The 19590-nt window shown below is 35.9% G+C and overlaps 1 protein-coding gene across 1 annotated transcript in view; it reads left to right on the top strand.

Moving 5' to 3' along the window:
• The window catches only part of IRAG2 (inositol 1,4,5-triphosphate receptor associated 2), a 122796-nt gene that overhangs the window by 28860 nt on the left and 74346 nt on the right, over positions 1–19590 (top strand). Inside the window, 10 exon segments of the mRNA XM_035706789.2 lie at positions 1716–1896; positions 4316–4395; positions 4486–4564; positions 5664–5822; positions 9336–9453; positions 11812–11862; positions 14787–14864; positions 17394–17450; positions 19144–19203; positions 19303–19367. Of these exon segments, the coding sequence (XP_035562682.2) occupies positions 1716–1896; positions 4316–4395; positions 4486–4564; positions 5664–5822; positions 9336–9453; positions 11812–11862; positions 14787–14864; positions 17394–17450; positions 19144–19203; positions 19303–19367 (928 nt within the window).

Raw genomic sequence — 19590 nt, 5'->3', positions numbered from 1 at the left:
AATTAGATTGCTTTCTACAACTCTGCCCTCCATGTCACTGATCCATTCTTCTTTTTCCTCTAATCTACTGTGCAGGTTCCTGAAGGTGTCCACATATATAGGTTGGGGAGAGGGAAAGGATGGTACTTACCATGCTTGCCTTCTTTGAGGAGTTTCCCAATGGTCCCTGTCCCTTCTGCACATGTTATAAAATTAGTAAGTAAATCCTCCTATATATCCCAGGTGTTTTTCAAATTGTTGCTTCTTGGTTATATCTCAGCAGGGTTGTTTGTTATGCTGTCTTTTAAGAGCAGGACTTCATTTCCTATCACTCTCCTGCTCTTCCAGAGCCATACCTATGGCTTTTTAGGGTTCCAAGTGCTAAGCCTCATTGATTTTTAAGAACTTGAAAAGTTAAGCTCCTCTGGTTTTCAAAACCCAAATGTTATGGGGATTTGTCTTCCCAATGTGAATCCACCATGCCTGGGATACCTGGTGTGGGGTGTGCTCCTTTCTCTTCTCTGTGTCTGTGGTGTCCACCTGTCCCACTGACAGTCTCATGGATCAGTTTGGTTCCCAATCATGTCTCTACCCTTCCTATCTTTTTTGATGTGGCCTCTATTCTACATTTGGCTGTGGAGATTCTGTTCTGATTCTTTTCTACATTTGGCTGTGGAGATTCTGTATAAATAAACCAGAGAACAACCTGGTTTATTGCTATATAGTTTCATAGTTTCCATATTTCCAAACCATAGTTTCTCTGGTTTATTTATACTATTGTGAGAGTTATCTAGGTGTATCCATGAGATGAAGTGAGTTTAGGATCCTTCTACTCTGCCATCTTCCCCAGATGTCCTATGAGTTTTATGGTTTTGTCTCTCACCAATTTGGTCCTTAATCCGTTTTGAGCTTATTTTTGTTTGTGGTATAAGAAAATAGTCTAGTTTCATTCTCTTTCATGTAGCTGTCAAGTTTTCCCAGCGGCATTTATTGAAGTGACTGTCTTTTTTCCATTTGCTGAAGAGACTGTGTTTTTCCCATTGCATATGCTTGTCTCCTTTGTCATAAGTTAATCGACCATATAAGCATGGGTTTGTCTCTGGGCTCTGCAGTCTGTTCTATTGACCCATGTGTCTGTTTTTGTGACAGTACCATACTGTTTTGATTACTATAGCTTTGTATTATAACTTGAAATCTGATTGTGATGCCTTCAGCTTTGTTCTTCTTTTTCAAGATTACTTTGGCTATTTGGGATCATTTGTGGTCCCATACATGTTTTAGGATTGTTCTAGTTCTGTGAAAGATGCTGTTAGTATTCACTGAATGCTTTTTAAGGAAAGAATGGGAAACAAAAATAAGGTAGCCTTTTGATTACTCTCACACATGATTATTGATTATATATATCATGCATATTTAAACCTAACAACAACTGTCTGTGGTAGGTTTTATCATCCCCATTCCAGAGATAAGGAAGCTGAGGCTTAAATAGATTAAGAAATTTTCCCAAATCTACACAGCTGATATATTTCAGAGCCAAGATTTGACACTAGGCCCATTAGACTTCAGCCCAAGGCCAGTGCTCTTATCACTCTACTATGCCAATTCAGTAGGACTCTGAAGGTTATATGGTATGTTTCTAAGACCCAAGGATCCTGAAAGAGTTGAGTACTTCACTTTTCACTTTTAAAACATAATCTTGACATGTATCTCAAAATTAATTTGCCTTTCTTTCTAAGGTTCAGTTGGAGTGGCCAAAATAATAGATTACTTGAGACAAGCAACTAGTCTGAATTCTGAAGCTACTGGACTTGAGGAGCTGTGGGACATGCTTGATCCTGAAAAAAGAGACCTGCATGTGGACCTGGAAACTTTTCTTGCCACCATGGAAGAATGGATGGCTTGCTGTAGAAACAAATGGTAATCATAGTCCTAGCAGGGTGCATGTCCAGGTTCTGTTTTAACAACTGATTACAGTTAAAACTAATCACTGTTTTTCATGTTGATGGAAGTACTATAATCCAGTGCTCCTCACACGTTAGCACATACTGGAATCACCTGAACTATTTATTATACCTGATTGTTGCCTCCTAACCATGATTCAAGAGGTCTGGAGTGAAACCTGATAATTTGCATTTCTAACTGTATTTCCAAGTGATAATGATGCTGATGAGTTTATATGTGCACATGGGGGTGATAAGTATACTTTGAGAATGTATCATATTAATTATGTTAATTCTAATAACATCCACTTATTGTGATTAGGGGCAGAACATATTATTATATTCTCACAACAAAGTGAGCTGACATAGGAGTCAAGCAAATTATTGATAATGACCGGCAAATGTCCAAATGCATTTACACACAGAGTGAGTGCCCTTTAGAGGTCAGTGGGGATAATTAGGCAGTGAATATAATTTGGAAACCTAGGATAAAGGGAAGCTAAAGGGAAAAAGAAAAAATTAGTGGAGTTGAGGGGAAAAAGATGGATAAGGAGAATATTTATGCATGATATTAGGTGCCCTTGGTGGAACCTAGAGAAATTTTACCTTCTTTCATAGGAAGCTTAATTTCTATGGCTTTTAATCAGCCACCAATCTCCAGTTTTTAGTTTATATGTACTAGGAATTTTCTTAAAGAACACTGCAAGTGCAAAAAGTGACAAAACTTGCTAGATTTCACAGAGGGTTAGGATGTCTAGATGACTAAGATGACTAAAATGTTTGCCAAAATCGAGTTAATCATGAAAGCAAGATACATATATAAAAATATCTAATTTTACTAGTAATCAAAAAAATACAAATAAAGACAGCATATCAGTTTTGCCCATCAGTTTAGCAAAGTTTTAAAAGAATAACTCTACTCCATGTTGTCAGGGCAGGTAGAGAAAATAAGCCTCCTCTCATTCATTGGTGGTGGTGGTGCAAGTTGGCATAGTTTTTTCAAGAATGATTTAGGAATATGTATCAAACCCTTAAAAATATGTGATATATTTGGACTAGTCATGTAGCTTTAAGAAAAATAACAAATCTTATACCCTAATATGTGTGTTTATGATAGTGATAAATATAAGCAGCTTAAATATTTTTAAATGGAGGGTCAGACTAAAATTACAAACCCTTTTTTTTTCAAGAAAAAATATGCATAAAAAAGTCAGGAGGAATATATTCCATAATGATCATCTTTCCATAATGGTTTCAACTTTTTATTTTTTTCTTATGCATTTTCTCATTTTTCTAAAATACTTAACTTCGTATAATAAAAGTACTAATAATCCTTTATAAAATGGTGTGACAGCAAAAGAAAAAAACTCCAATTTTTATAACAAAAAAATGAAAGATATAAACACAAAATATAAGAACAGAAACTCAAATGGCAATGGGTATGTAGTTTTCAATAGTAAAATGGTACATGAATTATTCTGATAGACATCTCACATTGAAACACAATGAGATGTAAGTATAAATATAGAGAATTTTGTGGCTGTTTCAGAGAGATAGTCTAGGTATTCGTCATTTAGAAAGATTAAGTAAAACTTAAATTATTGTATAGAGGCTCTTAAAAAGGAGATGGTTGAAAACTTTGATATATTTATTTTTAGGGTTAGAGCTAGAGTTTGCGTACTCCCCAAATTTGGGGAGTAAATGCTCAAAGTACAGTTTGTCTAAGCTCAATTTGGTTTTCCATGAGAAAGGAAAAATGATAGCACCGTAAATGTGTCCTGAAGTATTAATTGTTCATTCCTCTTCCTTCCCAATTTTAATTTAATTTTTAATTTAATTTAATTTATTTATTCATGAGAGACACAGAAAGAGAGAGGGAGAGATATAGGCAGAGGGAGAAAGAAGCAGGCTCCATGCAGGGAGCCAGATGTGGGACTTGATCCCAGGACTCCAGGATCACACCCTGAGCCGAAGGCAGACGCTCAACCACTGAGCCACCCAGGTGTCCCATCCTTCCCAATTTTTAATCCCACAATCTTGTTATCTCAGCAAATGTTCACTTATTACTCCAAACTATGTTGACTTCCTAATCCTTTGAGACTTCACATCCCCAATCATAGCTGCTGCGCATCATCATCTGTCTACTTCTTCATGCACATTTTCTTTTTCATGTTAGATTAAAAGTTTATGGAAGATAGTGGTACAGCCTTATGTTTCTTTTCTATTACCCTGCCTAAGCACAATGTCGAGCTCCAAAGAGTTGCTGAGGAATAGATAGTTTTAAAATTCAGAAAGAAATACCTGAATAGAAAAGCTACAGAGCACATATGAAAAATAAGCTAAACTTTGGGCTGACAAAGAATCCTAACTGATTGGTTTTGTTGTTTTGGTTGCAGGGAAAGAATGAGTAGTGAATCGAGTGGCAGGATCGATGATTCTGTTTTTGAACAGGACACTATAAAATCAAGTAGGGCAAGTAAGTATGTGTTTCTTCCGGTTTGTTTTGCCACTTTCTTGTGGTTTGGAGAAATGGATTTTTCATAAAACACTCTTGTATGCGTTTCAGTTAAGATGACCACAGATAAAACAGAATCTACGTCATGGAGCTTCGAGGCTTTGGGTGGAGATATGTCTAAAGGAGTCTTGTAAGCATTCTTACTTCTAATGCTTTCTTGTTTATTTTTCTCATTTATTTCATAGGCCTACATGTTTTACTTATGATAAAACCACTTAGTTTGTGTGTGTACATATGTGTGTGTGTGTGTGTGTGTGTGTGTGTGAGATGGAGCCAATCAATCTTTCATTTAACTCTTGACTACTCTGTCCCAATTGCATCAGAAGAAATTTCACTAGAAACATGATTTATATAAGACTAGTTTTATATAAATCAACATTTTCACACTAATAAAACCCTTCTCCTACATTAACTTTTTATGTGTTTTCCACGGAAAACAAATTCATTTGAGGTAGAGTTATGACATTGACTTTAAGCTCTTTGGGGATTGCTTTTAAAGCACCTCTTTAATAGATACTTTTAGATATCAATGAGAAAAGCTGTTTTCTGCTAAATGTGAGTTTTATATATCAAGGAGGGGCAATTCTGTCTCTTTAGGTTTGCTCATGCAAAAAGATGTGGTAGGAACCATGTACCCAAGCTGTGTTAAACACTGGGATAATATAGCAAAGAGGAGGGAAGGCCTGGGACTCCATGAAACACGCAGTCTAGACTCTCAAAGGGTCTGTGATGTAATATCAGGGTCCAGGGTGACACAAACACTAACATGCTGTAGAAAATATTACAAAAGATGAATACTAAGCCGTGAGCTACAGGCTACAAACATAAGTCTCTAGGAATTCTTTCCTAGTTAAGGGCCTATTAAAACCCGCCAAGATCCCTTGGCTGAAAGAGTAACAATGTGTCAATTTGTTTCAGAAACTCTCATAACCCAGGCAAAATGGGAACTCTTCATTGTAGGCAAAGGCAAATGTAAGGAGTGAAGTGGAAAAGATTTAACAAAAGCTGTGCCAGCTGACTTCACAACTGGCAGATGCTGAACACTGGGCAATTTTGGAAAAATCTGCTACTGTAGCAATGCTTGAATAAATATTTATTGTATAAATGGACTACACTTATGAGGATGGAAGGGGATAAAGCAGAAAATCCGACAGTGAATATATGCCTTATTTTGATTGGAAGGAATTGGAGATGTTGAAGATTATTCTCATTCATTCTTTCACCTACAGAGAGATGTCTGATTTGATTACCTATGTAGCAGACCTGCATTTTAACAAGCAGAAATTGGAAGAAGAAAATAATAAGTTTAAATTGGCATTAGAAACCTTGGAAGAAGCTAATTGCCAGCTATCACAGGATTATACTGAATTGCGCCATCAGATAAAAAGGTGAACCATAGAGAATGGTCCAGGGTGCTGGGAGCTTTCTGTTCTTTTTTCATTTTTTAAAATTGGGTTATAATTATTATTATTATATATTTATATTATTTATATTATATATTTATATATTATTATATTTATATTATATAATATATATTATTTTATTTTATTATAATTATTTTTTAAATTGGGTTATAATTCACAAAAGGGTAAAAATTTACCCTTTGAGATGTACAATTCAGTGGGATTTTTTTTGTATGTTTGGAAGGTTGTGCAGCCAATTACTATGATCTAATTCATTACTCCAAAAAGGAAACCCATACTTGTTAGCAGGTACTCCCCATTTCCCTTCCCCTCAGCTCTGGCAACCATTAGTCTACTTTCTGTCTCTCTGGATTTACCTGTTCTGGACATTTCACATAAATGGAATCATACAATATGTGACCTTTGTGCCTGGTTTCTTTCACTTAGCATGTTGTCAGAGTTTGGTGTAGCATATATCACTGCTTCGTCCCTTTTTGTGGCTAAATCATATTCCATTGTATGGGCATATACATTTTATTTATCCATTGTTCAGAGAATGAATTACAATGGTAATCAATGGTATCCATTGTTTTGGGTTATTTTCACTTTTTGGCTATTACAAATACCACTGCTATGAACATTTCTATACAAGTTTTTGTGTGAACATAGGCTTTTAGTTCTCCTCGATATATACCTAGAAGTGAAATTGCCCTTCAGTGACTTATAGTTAAAATTTTGAAGAACTATTAAACTGTTTCCAAAGTAGCTGCACTATTTTAGACTTTTGCCACCAATGTTTGTCAGTTCTTTTCCAACAATGATGTTCTTTATGTCAATCAAGGTAGTGTTGTTGATTGAAGACCAACAAGCCTACTGATGAAGTGTGGATCTATCCAAAGCCTTCTTTTTTTGTGTGTATCTAAATTCTTTCTTTCTTTCTTTCTTTTTCTTTTTTTTTCAATATTTTTTTATTGGAGTTAGATTTGCCAACATATAGTATAACACCCAGTGCTCATCCCATCAAGTGCTTGGTGCCTGTCACCTAGTCACCCCACACCCCTGCCCACTTCCCCTTCCACTACCCCTTGTTCATTTCCCAGAGTTAAGAGTCTCTCATGTTTTGTCACCCTCTGATTTTTCCCACTCATTTTATCTCCTTCTCTCTATAATCCCTTTCACTATTTTTTATATTCCCCATATAAGTGAAACCATATAATGAATGTTCTTCTCCGATTGACTTACTTCACTCAGCATAATACCAAGACACCTGCACTCCAATGTTTCTAGCAGCAATGTCCACAATAGTCAAACTGTGGAAGGAGCCTTAGTGTCCACCAAAAGATGAATGGATAAAGGAGATGTGGTATATACACACAATGGAATATTACTCAGGCACTAGAAATGACAAATACCCACCATTTGCTTCGCATGGATGGAACTGGAGGGTATCCAAAGCATTCTGTGATTCAGTTGAACTCCTACTCTATGCAAATTCCCATGCTAAGTACAGTTAACTCTTGAATAACGCTGATTTGATCTTCATGGGTCCATTGATACATGGATTTCCTTCAATAAATACAGTATAGTACTGTAAATGTATTTTTCTTCCTTATGATTTTTTAAAAAGATTTTATTTATTCATGAGAGACACAGAGAGGCAGAGACATAGGCAGAGGGAGATGCAGGCTCCTTGTGGGGAGCCTGACGTGGGACTCTGGAATCACATCCTAGGCAAAGGTAAACGCTCAACTGCTGAGTCACCCAGGTGTCCCTCCTTATGATTTTCTTAATAACATTTTCTCTAGCTTACTTGATTGCAAGAATACAGTGTATAATACATGTAACATAGAAAATATGTGTTATTTATCTTATTGGTAAGGCTTCTGGTCAACAATAGGCTATTAGTAGTTAAGTTTTGGGGGAGTCAAAAATTATACATAGATATTTTAGGAAGGTTGGTGCACATAACACCCATGTTGTTCAAGGGCCAACTATATTATGAGAGATTCATTGATAAGTCAGTTTTAAAATGTGTCTATGACTGTGTGGATGAGTGGAACCATATGTTACTCATCCTGATTACCCTAGTGCTCAGTAGAATGTCTGCCATAGAATAGCTCCCTCCCTCATCCTTTCAGTGGTTTGCCAGCCAGAAATCCGTATCTTCTTTGTCTTCCTCTGCCTTCACTTCTAAATCAGATAGCAAGCCCTGTTAATTTTACCTCCTTTATTATCCCTCAAGAAGATTTACTTTCTATTTCTATATCTACTACTTCAACTAAGTATCATCTTTCACCTGGATTACTACAGCAACCTCCTGATTAGTCTCCCTGCCTTTCCAAAATGGGCAGGAATGCTTTCCCTAAATGCCAGTCTGACCAGATCATGCCCCTGCTTTAAACACTCCGATGGATCCCTATCATATCAGGATGACATTCAATTTGCAGAGTCCTTCCTAATGGGGTTTCTGTTGCTTATCTCTACTCCTATTTTCCACTCTAGGCTCCAACAATATCTGCTTGTAGCCCCTCAATGGGCTTCAGGTTGTTCTCCACCTCCAACCCACCCTCCCTACCCCTCCATTATCTGACCTGTCTGCCTTTTATACAGTGTCTACAGAACTTGGGTTCACTCCAATCTTGTATTATAATTATGATTGTATTATAATTATGACCGTATTAAAACTATAATTGTCTATTTACTCTTCTATAAGATCCGGGAGTATAGAGTTCTCATGATTGGATTCACTTTTGTCTTCTTCAGGGCCTGGCATAAATTTGGAGTTCCATGAACATTTGTTGAATGATCAATGTAATTCCTTAGTAAGGAAAAAAATTGTATCTTCTTTGAGACTCTGCTCAGAAAATAGTTCATAATCCAGTGGGAATACAAATAAGCAATTCCATGATATAGATTATCATAATTCATTTAATAGATTTCGTTGGATATTTAGGTTGTCTCCAATGCTTTGGTATTGTAAACAATGCTAAATAATAAATTTCTAAAGTAAAATAAATAGACACCATTTGTAATTGTTTGTTTAGTTGTCCTCTCCTTCACTAGTATGTAACGTCTACAATGACAAGAAGGACTGTATCTCTTGCTCACCATCATAGGCCTCCTTATAGGGTACAGCACTTGGAACATGGTATTATTCAATAAATATTTGTAGAATTGCATTAACTAAATACTATATCTTAGTGGAAGGAAGAACCATGTGATTCATCCAATGATTAATTTTAAAGAGAGACTCCAAATCTTTATCTTCAAGAATATGTTTGTTTCTTTCCATCTCTCTTTCCCCACCATACCCCCCTAAATCTCTTCCTTTTCTAAGGACTGTGAAAGATCACGGGTATATTTATACTCTTGTTGGCATCTGGTTTAAGCTTTTAGTGGTTTTAAGCTTGGGTCCAAAAATAGTCCTTGACTTTACTTTGTGTCTTTGACAGTTATATTTGAGGTTTTGCTCATTGCCTTTTCCCCCCACCCCCACAGTGCCCACCAGGCTATTAAGAGAACAAATCTGTTAAAAGAAGAACTGGAGGAACTGAAAGTTAGTATGAATGCTTCTGAAGAGCAGAAGACCATTACTGTAGCCCAGAACAAACAATTAGTAAGTCATCCAAGTACTTGGAAATTGGCATATAGTTTACATAACTGAAATCCAAGAGGGCTGGTTTGGAAGCAGAAATCAGAAGTCAGTAGGCTGATGAATGAATTCGTAATACCTTAGGAAAGTAAACACAAATAGGATAAACTTTTTCTTTTCAATCAATTCTTTACAAATTAGTCATATTCACAATGGTTTGTAAAGATCTAGAAGATCTCTGTAATGCCTCCTGAAGTTGATAGGTGAATTCATGAATACCTGATACTAAAAACCACTTTAATTTCCTAAAAAAAGTTCTCAAATTTTCACCTTTTCCTCAGGTTAAAGAAAAATTCATTATCATAGTACTTACAGGTTACTAAGAAACCCCATAATTAAGTCCTTACACTAAATAAACACAGGCTTGAAATTTTAAGAGCAAAACATTTAGATTAAGCTTTACCTCAACTGCCAAAAAAGTAGTCTTTTTAAATTAAGAATGTTAAACTATTATTTAGAGCTTTGGTAATAATCTTCAAAATCCTGATAAATTCCAGCAGTATTTTAGCATTGCTAACAATGGTGAAGTCAGATTAAAGTCATTCAGACTAATTCATTTTTAGATCTATAAGCCATCAGGAGACTTGGGTTCCAGATCTATGTCATTCCTACAACCAACACAGATTAGTTTAGCTCCTGCCTCAGTAGCAAAATGTGGTGATTAGACTCATTGACTGTCAGGTGACTCTACAAGTCTCTATGAATGTGGTACAGGAAAGGCTCAATTTGGTACCACAGAGGAACTTGTATGTAGAGGAAATATTGAGAAATGATCAAGTAGCCACTCTTGGGAGTCAGACTGCTGGCATCCAAGTCTTGACTCCAATGCCTGCGTAACTTTAGGCAAACCACATAACCTCTTCATCTTTAGTGTCCTCACATATAAAATGAAGATAACTGTACTACTTACCCGAGGGCTGGAAGGGTTAAATAAGTTAATACATGTAAAGCAAATAATGTCTTTTTTCCTCTCAGGGCTCAATATTGTTAGCTGCTATTGTTAAAAGTGCAGAGTCCTAGATATACAACCCTAACTTTTTGCATTTTATAGTGTTTTACAATTTCAAAGGAATTTTTACTACTTTATCTCATTGGTCATAGAACTTCTATGAGGTAAAAATAGAAGTTAATGTACTTCAATTTAAAAAGTTAATAGTTATAGGTAAAGACCAGAGATGTTTTGATTATTCAAAGTCAATTATCTAATAAATGTAGAGCTACAACTGAACTCAGCTCTTCAGATTCCAATTACGTGGTGTGTGTGTCCTTTCATTCTTGCACAAATGACATCTTAACCTGAGCTGCTTCCCCTTTTATTTTTATGTTATAGGAGTAATAATACCTGTCTGCTCTGTAAAATGAGGAAATGCAGGGGTGCCTGGGTGGCTTGGCCAGCTGTGGCTCCAACTCTTGATTTCAGCTCAGGTCATGATCTCAGGGTTGTGGGCTCTGCACTGACCATGAAGCCTGCTTGGGATACTGTCCCTGCCTTTCCCTCTGCTCCTCTGCACCACCCCTCATCGTACCCCACCCTCAAAAAAATGAGGAAGTACATATTAACAAAGAAAAAATAAAATCCCACAAAATCCTTAACTTACAGGCAGCCCAGGTGGCTCAGTGGTTCAGCGCTGCCTTCGGCCTAAAGCCTGATCCTGGAGACCTGGGATTGAGTCCCGTGTCAGGCTCCCTGCATGGAGCCTGGTCCTCCCTCTGCCTGTGTCTCTGCCTCTCTCTATTTCTCTCTCTCTCTCTCTCTCCCTATGTCTCTCATGAATACATAAATAAAATCTTAAAAAAAAAATCCTTAACTTACCCTATCCATGAGATTTGCTGCTAACATTTGGCATATATCTTGTCCTAGAATATTTTTTCTTCTTGTGGTTCTGAATTTGATGCTCTTAATTATAAAATGGTTTTTGACATTCATATGTTCTGGTAATATTGAATTTGAGAATATCCATAGCTTCAAGTAGAAAGCTAGAACTTTTTGTGATTTCAAGGTGCCATTTAAATAGATGAATTCATACTACCTATCATAAGTGGAGGGTGAGAAAGAAGCCAGGCTATTCCTTTTTTGTTTTTCCCTCTTTCCCTCCCTGTCAGATTGAGCCAAGGAGAAGAGTGATTTCTTACAAATCCCAAGAAACTAGAAGTCAAAGGTTTAGCTTCATATTGAGAATATTTTCAGACTAGGTTCATTTGTGATCTCTCAATACCATGTTTAAAGCTGAGAAAGAGAAAGAATGTCAGTCTTAGAGATAAATATGAAGTATTTTAATAAATTTCTAAGTGCTTTTTGATTCCTTTCTCTCAATGAATCAGGAGACAGAAAACCGGGCTCTGATTCTTAAGATTCGGATTCTCCAAGAAGAGGTATGTTGAAATTACTAAAAACAGGTACAGAAAAACATATGGAAATCATATAGGCATGTGTTCAGACCCTGGATTAAATAGAAATCATGTGAATATTCCGAATATTCAGGATCCTATGAACCAAAGACCATATTGCTTTGTCAAATGAGGAAGAGTGGATAGGGCTTTCATGTCTGAACAGAAATACGTTATTACCTTGTAATTATCCATGGAAGGAATGGGGTTTAAGAAATTCAGATTTAAAATGAAATGAAATTAACTTATATAAAAAAGTATACAAATCAAGAAGGAAAAGGTAGACATTATCTAATAATTTTCCATTATTCCACTGAAATAGGTGGAAAAAGTCTTGAATCTAAGACCCAGTCACTGTCTGAAAGTCTGACTTTAGAAAAAACATTTAGCTTTCTGGAATTAATAATATCTATTCCCTACAGTTACTTTGGGGATTAAGATAATACATGTGAAGCTATTTGATGAATTGTAATGTACTTCATATATGTTAGGAAATAATAGTTAAATCTCTAAAAAAAATTATCCTATGCCTTAAATTTTTTAATCAACAGAGTTAAAGCACTGAAGCAACAGGTAACAGAGCTACTCATAAGTTATGATTTTGGAAGAAAATTCTCTATAATTATCTTTAAAATGTCAAATTTATGTACGGGTTTTTATTTGGGTTTATCAGGGGTATTCATTAAGCTGTAATGAACAGTCTGATGGAGCATTATCTCAAATATGGGCCAACTGGACATTAAAGAAATTTTATAGTGGGTTGGAAAGGAACAATTAAAAGACTGTCAAGAAACCCTACCTTAGATTTAGACGTGGTATAGCAACAAGGCCAGGTTTTCATGAAACTAGTACTTTATGGTTAAGCTCTCAGTGTAAGACATTTTTCTCCTCATATTTAAGAGGATTGGCTAGCATCAAAGAATTGTACAGAACTGAATTTAGAGGTATTAGGTATTAGGACGTCCTGAGGTATTAGGACGAAGATGTGGAACCCTTCATCACGAGAGCATTGCAATTATTGATTTGCATTAGAAAAAGCATATCAATGTCATGACTAGCTGAGATTCCTTTAGGTGGTAAAAATCTGATGCACTGTGAAAAGTAACAGCACAATAGCTTGGTAGTTACTTTCACTCACTTCATTCATTCATTCAAACATACTCATTGGGAGACCTTTGTGAGCTAGGCACTATTCTAGGTGTTGAGGATACGAGCTTATGCACAAAAGCCCAAGTGGAACTAGCATATTAGGTGGTGATTAGTGCTATGGAGGAAGGAAAAGCAGAAAACAGAATTGTGGGACAGTGCAATTTAAAGTAGAGTGGTTAGGAAAAGTAGCCTTATGAAGTTAATCATTTGATAAAAATGAAAGGATGTTTATCAGTGAAGGAACATTCCAGGCAGAAGAAGCCATAAGCTCTAAGTCCTCAGGCTCAGCCTGCATGCTCTTTTTGAAGGACACCAAGACCAGTGTGGTCAGTGCAGAGATAACAAGCACAAGAATTACAGACGAGGGCTGCAGGGAGCCAGACCCACAGTGTCTCATAGAGGCCTTGTATGGACTCTGGCTGCTTCTGCTGATTGAGATGGGAGCCATTGGACAGTTTTGAGCAGAACAGAAATGTGATCTAATTTCTATTTTAACAAGATAACTCTGGCTTCTGGGTTTAAAAATGGTAGTGGAACAAGGAAAAAAGTGGGAGACCAATTACAAGGCTTTGTAACATGCAGGCATGAATTTACGGAGGCTGTCTGATGCAGAGGTGAGCGGAGGTGGAGAGAAGTGTTAGATCAGCAAATGCTCTATAACCTACCCAAGGGTATTTATTATATGTTCTGGTGATATGGATGTTCTCTTCTGATTGTTGCTAATGTCTCAGTGAGATAAAAGCAAAGTCATTGGCTGATGCTGAGAAAGTTGGAGGAAGTATGGGAAGCTCAAGGAGAGAGAAGGGATGAAATAGGTCAGGAATTAGTAAACATTTTGTAAAGGATCTGATAGTAAATATTTTTTAGGCTTCCCTGGCTAAAAGGCCTTTTCTGTAACCACTTACTTCTGCCATTGTCATATGAAAACAGCCATAGACAATATGAAAAAAATAGGCCATTGTGTTTTGAAAAAGCTTTGTTTACAAAGCAGGTGGTCAACACCAGTTGTGGGGGTGGGGGTGGGGAAGTTGGTGTAATTTCCCTGATTTAAGCCAGTGGCCAAGTGAATGGACTAGAATTGTATGATATGATCACCAGTAAACACTGAAGTTAAAAATTATGGATTGAATGTGTGACCTGGTGGTTCATTTGTATTTTTCTTTAACAATATTTAATCTGGAAGGGTGCTGTCATGGAGTGGGTAGCAAGCTGAAATTAAGCAAATACTAAGAAGTAGGTAGGGGAGAGGCAAGGGAATTGAGGGGAGGTGGAAGACAGGTTATTGTAATGATTGACCATGGATGAATTTAAGGTGAATAAAGAGGGGACTGAGTTCATAAGGAGATGGAAGGATAATGAGAATGGGGTAGAAACAACGGATTGCAGGCTTCAGTAGGGACTAAAGTTTAGGTGGCTCTCAAAAAAGTAATCTGGAAAGAGAAAGTGGTAGTTCAAGAGTGAAATATTTATAATTAAAATCATGGTGGGGTCATACTTGCTGGGAATGACAAGTCTGAAGATGTGACTGGGCAGTGAATGGTCGAGTGACCATGTAAGATAAGAAGGATCTCTCAAGAGTATTCCTGGATGGTTTTGTTACAAGGACCATGTTATTTTTGGATAAAGTCTTCAGTTTTGTCCCTTAGTTTAAAATAGATTGTGATGTTAATGATGAAAATACCACTTCCTAAAAAAAGCTTTGTGATGTTCTTTTATTCTTTTTTGTCTAAATCTAAGAATATTATCTTCTTTTACATCAGAATACTAAGAACATTATGGATATATATAAATTGGAAAAGAAGATTGAGGAATTGTCTAAAACTGAGATAGAGTACCAAGTAAGCACTTCCCAAATACTGGTAAAATATTTTCTTTTGTCAAACTAATATTACTTTATGAAAGTGTATATGACTTATTGACAAAATAATGTTTGATTATACATTTTTAAATTTGTGTTCTTCAAAATGTCTGAATGACAGTGTATGAAACACAATTTCTATTTTTCAAAATGTAATGGCTTTACTGATATATAACACACATGCCATTAAATTCATCCACTTAAAGTATGTAAGTCAGTGGTTTTAGTGTATATTCACAGAATTGGGTAACTATCACCAAAAACAACTTTGAAACATTTCCGTCATCCCAAAAGAAATAACTTTAGCAGTCATTCCCCACTCCCCAGCAACCCTAGACAACCACTATAGAGACTTTTTGTCTCTATAATAGACATTTACCTATTCTGAACATTTCATATAAATGGAATCATATACACTGTGGGGTCTTTTGTGATTGATTCCTTTCATTGAGCATAATGTTTTCCAAGATTCATTTATGTTAGAGCTTATATTAATACCTTATTTCCTTTTATTATTGAAAAATTTTCCATTTTATGGATACACCAGAATTTGTATATCCATTCATTGGTTGATGAGTATTAGGACTGTTTCTACTAAAAAAAAAAAAAAAAAAAAGGACTGTTTCTACTTTTTGACTGTCATGAATAATGCTTCTATGAACATTTGATTATATATTTTTGTGTCAATCTTTATTTTCTCATAAGTATGCATTTAGGAGTGGATCTACTGAGTCATATGATAACTCTGTGTTTCTGTGTTTGACTTTTTAATTTTTTTAGAGAGTGAGAGTGTGCACATGTGAGTGGGGTGGGCAGAGAAAAAGGGAGAGAGAGAGAATCTTAAGCAGGCTCTACACTCAACATGGAGCCTGATAACAGGGCTCAATCCTATGAACCTGAGATCATGATCTGAGCTGAAATCAAGAGTTAGATGCTTAACTGACTGAGGCACACAGGTGCCCCTAAGTTTGACCTTTTTAGGAACTCCCAGACTCTCTTCCAGTACCATTTTACATTTCCACCAGCTATGCAGGAGGGCTCAGATTTCTCCACATTCTTGCCAACACTTGTTACTATTTATATTTTTTTTTTTATTACAGCAGCAATTTCTAATTTAAGAGTAGCTAGTTTTGTAAATCCCTTAATCAGTAAAGATTTCAGCTGTTATACTTTCTAATGCAAAAAATGAGAGCTGGGAAAAATCTATCCTTGATTGAATTAAGGGATGAGAGCCTACACAAATGATTTTTTAAAGTATATTATATCTAAAAAGTCTATATCTAGTGCATATTTTTGTTATATATTCCATACATTCTTACCAGGAAACTGAAGAAAGAATATTAATAAACTTAGGAATTTGTGTCACACTTATTGTCATCTCTAATAGTTTCTCTAAGCAATATTTTTTGATGTAGTATATGTATGTAATTACTTAAATTTCATGTTTGTATGTGGAATTTTCAAGTTTCCTAACAGATACCTAAATTCCATATGTATGTATACATATACATATATTATTACATATATATATCAATCATAGTTTAGACGTTCAAATTAATTTTATTCTAGGAATGACTGTTTTTGGAAAACACACTTATTATAAACTAGTAGTAGAAAGAGAAGACATGGGTTCAAATCCTGTCTTGTCTACTTAAAAGTTTTATGACCTTAAACAAGCAATTAACCTCTATTTCAATTTTCTCATCTACTAAATGGATATAATTTTTTCTACCTAATCCCAAAGCTTGGTGGAAACTCAAATGATTATGTGAAAATATCTTTATAACTATGAAGGGATATCAAATATATATGGTAATTCTACTTCTGTCTATGTTGATTATTTTTCTCAGTTTTCAATTCAATTATTACATATTTATCAATCATATTAGAAGTCTTTGCCAACAAACTTGCTTTTGATTTGAATAAGCTGATATATTCACTTTGCTAAAAGATATCTAAACACTTTAAACTATGTTCTTAGAAGAGGAAGAGTCTTTTATTTTTTCCCCCTTGCAATCTAGCTAATCAAATTTTGGCAAGTGAAGGTTATATTGCCAGATAATCTGTGGGTTTCTACAGTACTTGTTGTCCAAGAAGAAGAGCCTTTTATATGTTCACATGGACTCTATGTTCATGTCCTATCTAGATTTTCACCAAAAAAACAAAGACTCAATTGGTCGTCTTATTATAGGAAGGGTAAAATAGTGGGAACAACACTTGGCTAGAGGCGAAGATTCATATTGTGGGCTCAGTTCTGATCCTTACTGTATGTGACATTGGGCAAGTCTCCCAATAGTGTGCTGAGCTTTGATTTCCTCAATGGTAAAGTGAGGGCAACAAACCTGGCCTCTCAAGTTGTTGTGAGGCTAATGTGAAAGTTGTTTATAAAGTAAGAAACACCTGCACATTAAAGGTGCTTGAGAAACATGTCCCCCTATTGCAATGATTTTGTGGCATTTTTTACCAAAGCAATGTCCCAATGGCCATCCCTAAATTTGTCTCTTTTCAGATGCAATTACGTACATATGAGAACACCTTGCTTAATAAAGATGCAAGTTTGCAGAAGGTTGGTACTGTTCCTTTCTATGAAGTCCCATGGGAATGCTAGCTCTCCCTAAATCATAATGAATATGGCCATTTATATAACTTCACTTCTATTAAGATACCTGATTCTACTATTCTGTCACAAGACTTTCCTTTATAATACTTCACAAAAATGTTCTTCTGAGTAAAGAATACTGACTTCTTTATCTGGGATAAGTTTTAACATATCCTCTCTAACTTTTGGTGGTATTTATCCATTTATGTAATAAATATTAGTGTGCCAATTTGCCAGTACTGGCTAGGCATGATGATGTAGTTTTAAGTCATAATAACAAAAATGAGTGTACAGTCATTTATTTTAGGGAAAAAGAAGAATACTTACCCCAGTTATTTTCTATCTATTTGGATTGATTTGATTGGTAGGTAGGTAGTTAGATAACCATTCTCTTTATCTTTATATCCTGTGATCATTGCCTATGTGATAAGAAAAGATTCTGGCTGCAGAAATGCCCTTATGGTGGCTTTAAGAGACATAGGAAGGACATAGAGTTAAGTTAATAAACTTCCATATCCTAAGACATGAAAGTAAATGAAAAGCAGTGTTTCTCTTTTCCTTTCTCTGAATGTTACAAAGTTTCAAAGGAGTCATTTATGAATTGTGAACATCGACCAGATTACTGAATATCATACCAACTTTCTTTATGCATCATGGGTGTTCTTTTTCTCCATATAGTGACATTATGGTAGTGGTAGCTGCTCACCTCCTCCATAACTCTGGTCCTTCCACCACTTTTTATTTATGCCCCAAATTCATAAGGTATTGATTGAGCACTTCCCATTTGCCAAACACCATGCTAGTCATGAGATAAAATTACAGGTTAGACACTGACTATACCCTCTGATAATACAGTATAAAACTATGATTTTAATAGATATCATTTGAGTGGCACCTGGATAGCTCAGTTGGTTGAGCATCTGCCTTTGACTTGGGTCATGATGCCAGCAGGGTCCTGGGATTGAGTCCTATGTCGGGCTCCCTGCTTGGCAGGGAGTTGACCTCTCCCTCTGCCCCTCACTCCGCTCATGCTCTTTCTCTCTCTCAGTATCTCTCAAATAAATAAAATATTTTTTTAAAAAAACATATCATTTGAACTGGATAAAATTGGATGCTTTAATAATTCATTAGTCATTTGCAGGTAGACTAGTTTTTTTTTCCTTAAGTATGTCATGATAATATAATTTTGACTTGAACTTGAGAATTACCTGTCAGACTTTGATTCCATTGAACTAGGCAAATACGAATATAATGGTACCAATTAGGTATAACTGCCTTGCTGTCCCATACTTTTTGTGTTTTTTTTTTTTTTAATTTATTTATTCATTTGAGACCCAGAGAGAGAGAGAGAGAGAGAGAGGCAGAGACACAGGCAGAGAGAAGCAGGCTCCATGCACCGGGAGCCCGACGTGGGATTCGATCCCGGGTCTCCAGGATCGCGCCCTGGGCCAAAGGCAGGCGCCAAACCGCTGCGCCACCCAGGGATCCCACTTTTTGTGTTTTTAATCATAAACACAGACTGGCTCAGTTTTTAAAAAATATTGGTAGAAGGTTTTATCATCTTTGGGGATTTACAGTTCTGTGGCTTTGATTGGTAGTCTACTAAATAAGATTTGGTAGACTCACACATTTATTTGCTATTCTTTCTTCTGCTTTTCAGAAGGATTTAAGTATAGAAGAACTTAAGTCAACCATCATAGAATATGGAAACTTTATAGAGGTATACCATAATAATCTCACAGTTCGTGAAGTAGAATTATTTAAATGTAAATCCCCCACTAAAGTAACACAAATAGCCTAATGTTGTATGTGATTCTAGAATTTACGAGGGGATAAAAACAAACTGACTCATGAATTACAGCACTTGCAACAGGAACTTATCATGTGAGTAAAGCAACTTCTCACCAGCATTTTCTTATGTGCCTCTCTACCCTACATTCTTGATTTGCTGAGCTATATACAATTCTTTGAACATGCCACATTCTTTTCTTCTATATTTTTATAAGTGATGTTTTCTCTGCTTTTCTCCAATAGAACTCCTTCTCAAGTTTTCTATGACCCTCCCTTGCTTTTCTTTTACCTTGAAATTGAGCAATCCCTTTGAGTA

Source organism: Canis lupus, chromosome 27 (assembly GCF_003254725.2).
Source record: "Canis lupus dingo isolate Sandy chromosome 27, ASM325472v2, whole genome shotgun sequence".
Lineage (NCBI taxonomy): Eukaryota > Metazoa > Chordata > Mammalia > Carnivora > Canidae > Canis > Canis lupus.
This window is presented reverse-complemented; position numbering and strand designations above follow the sequence as displayed.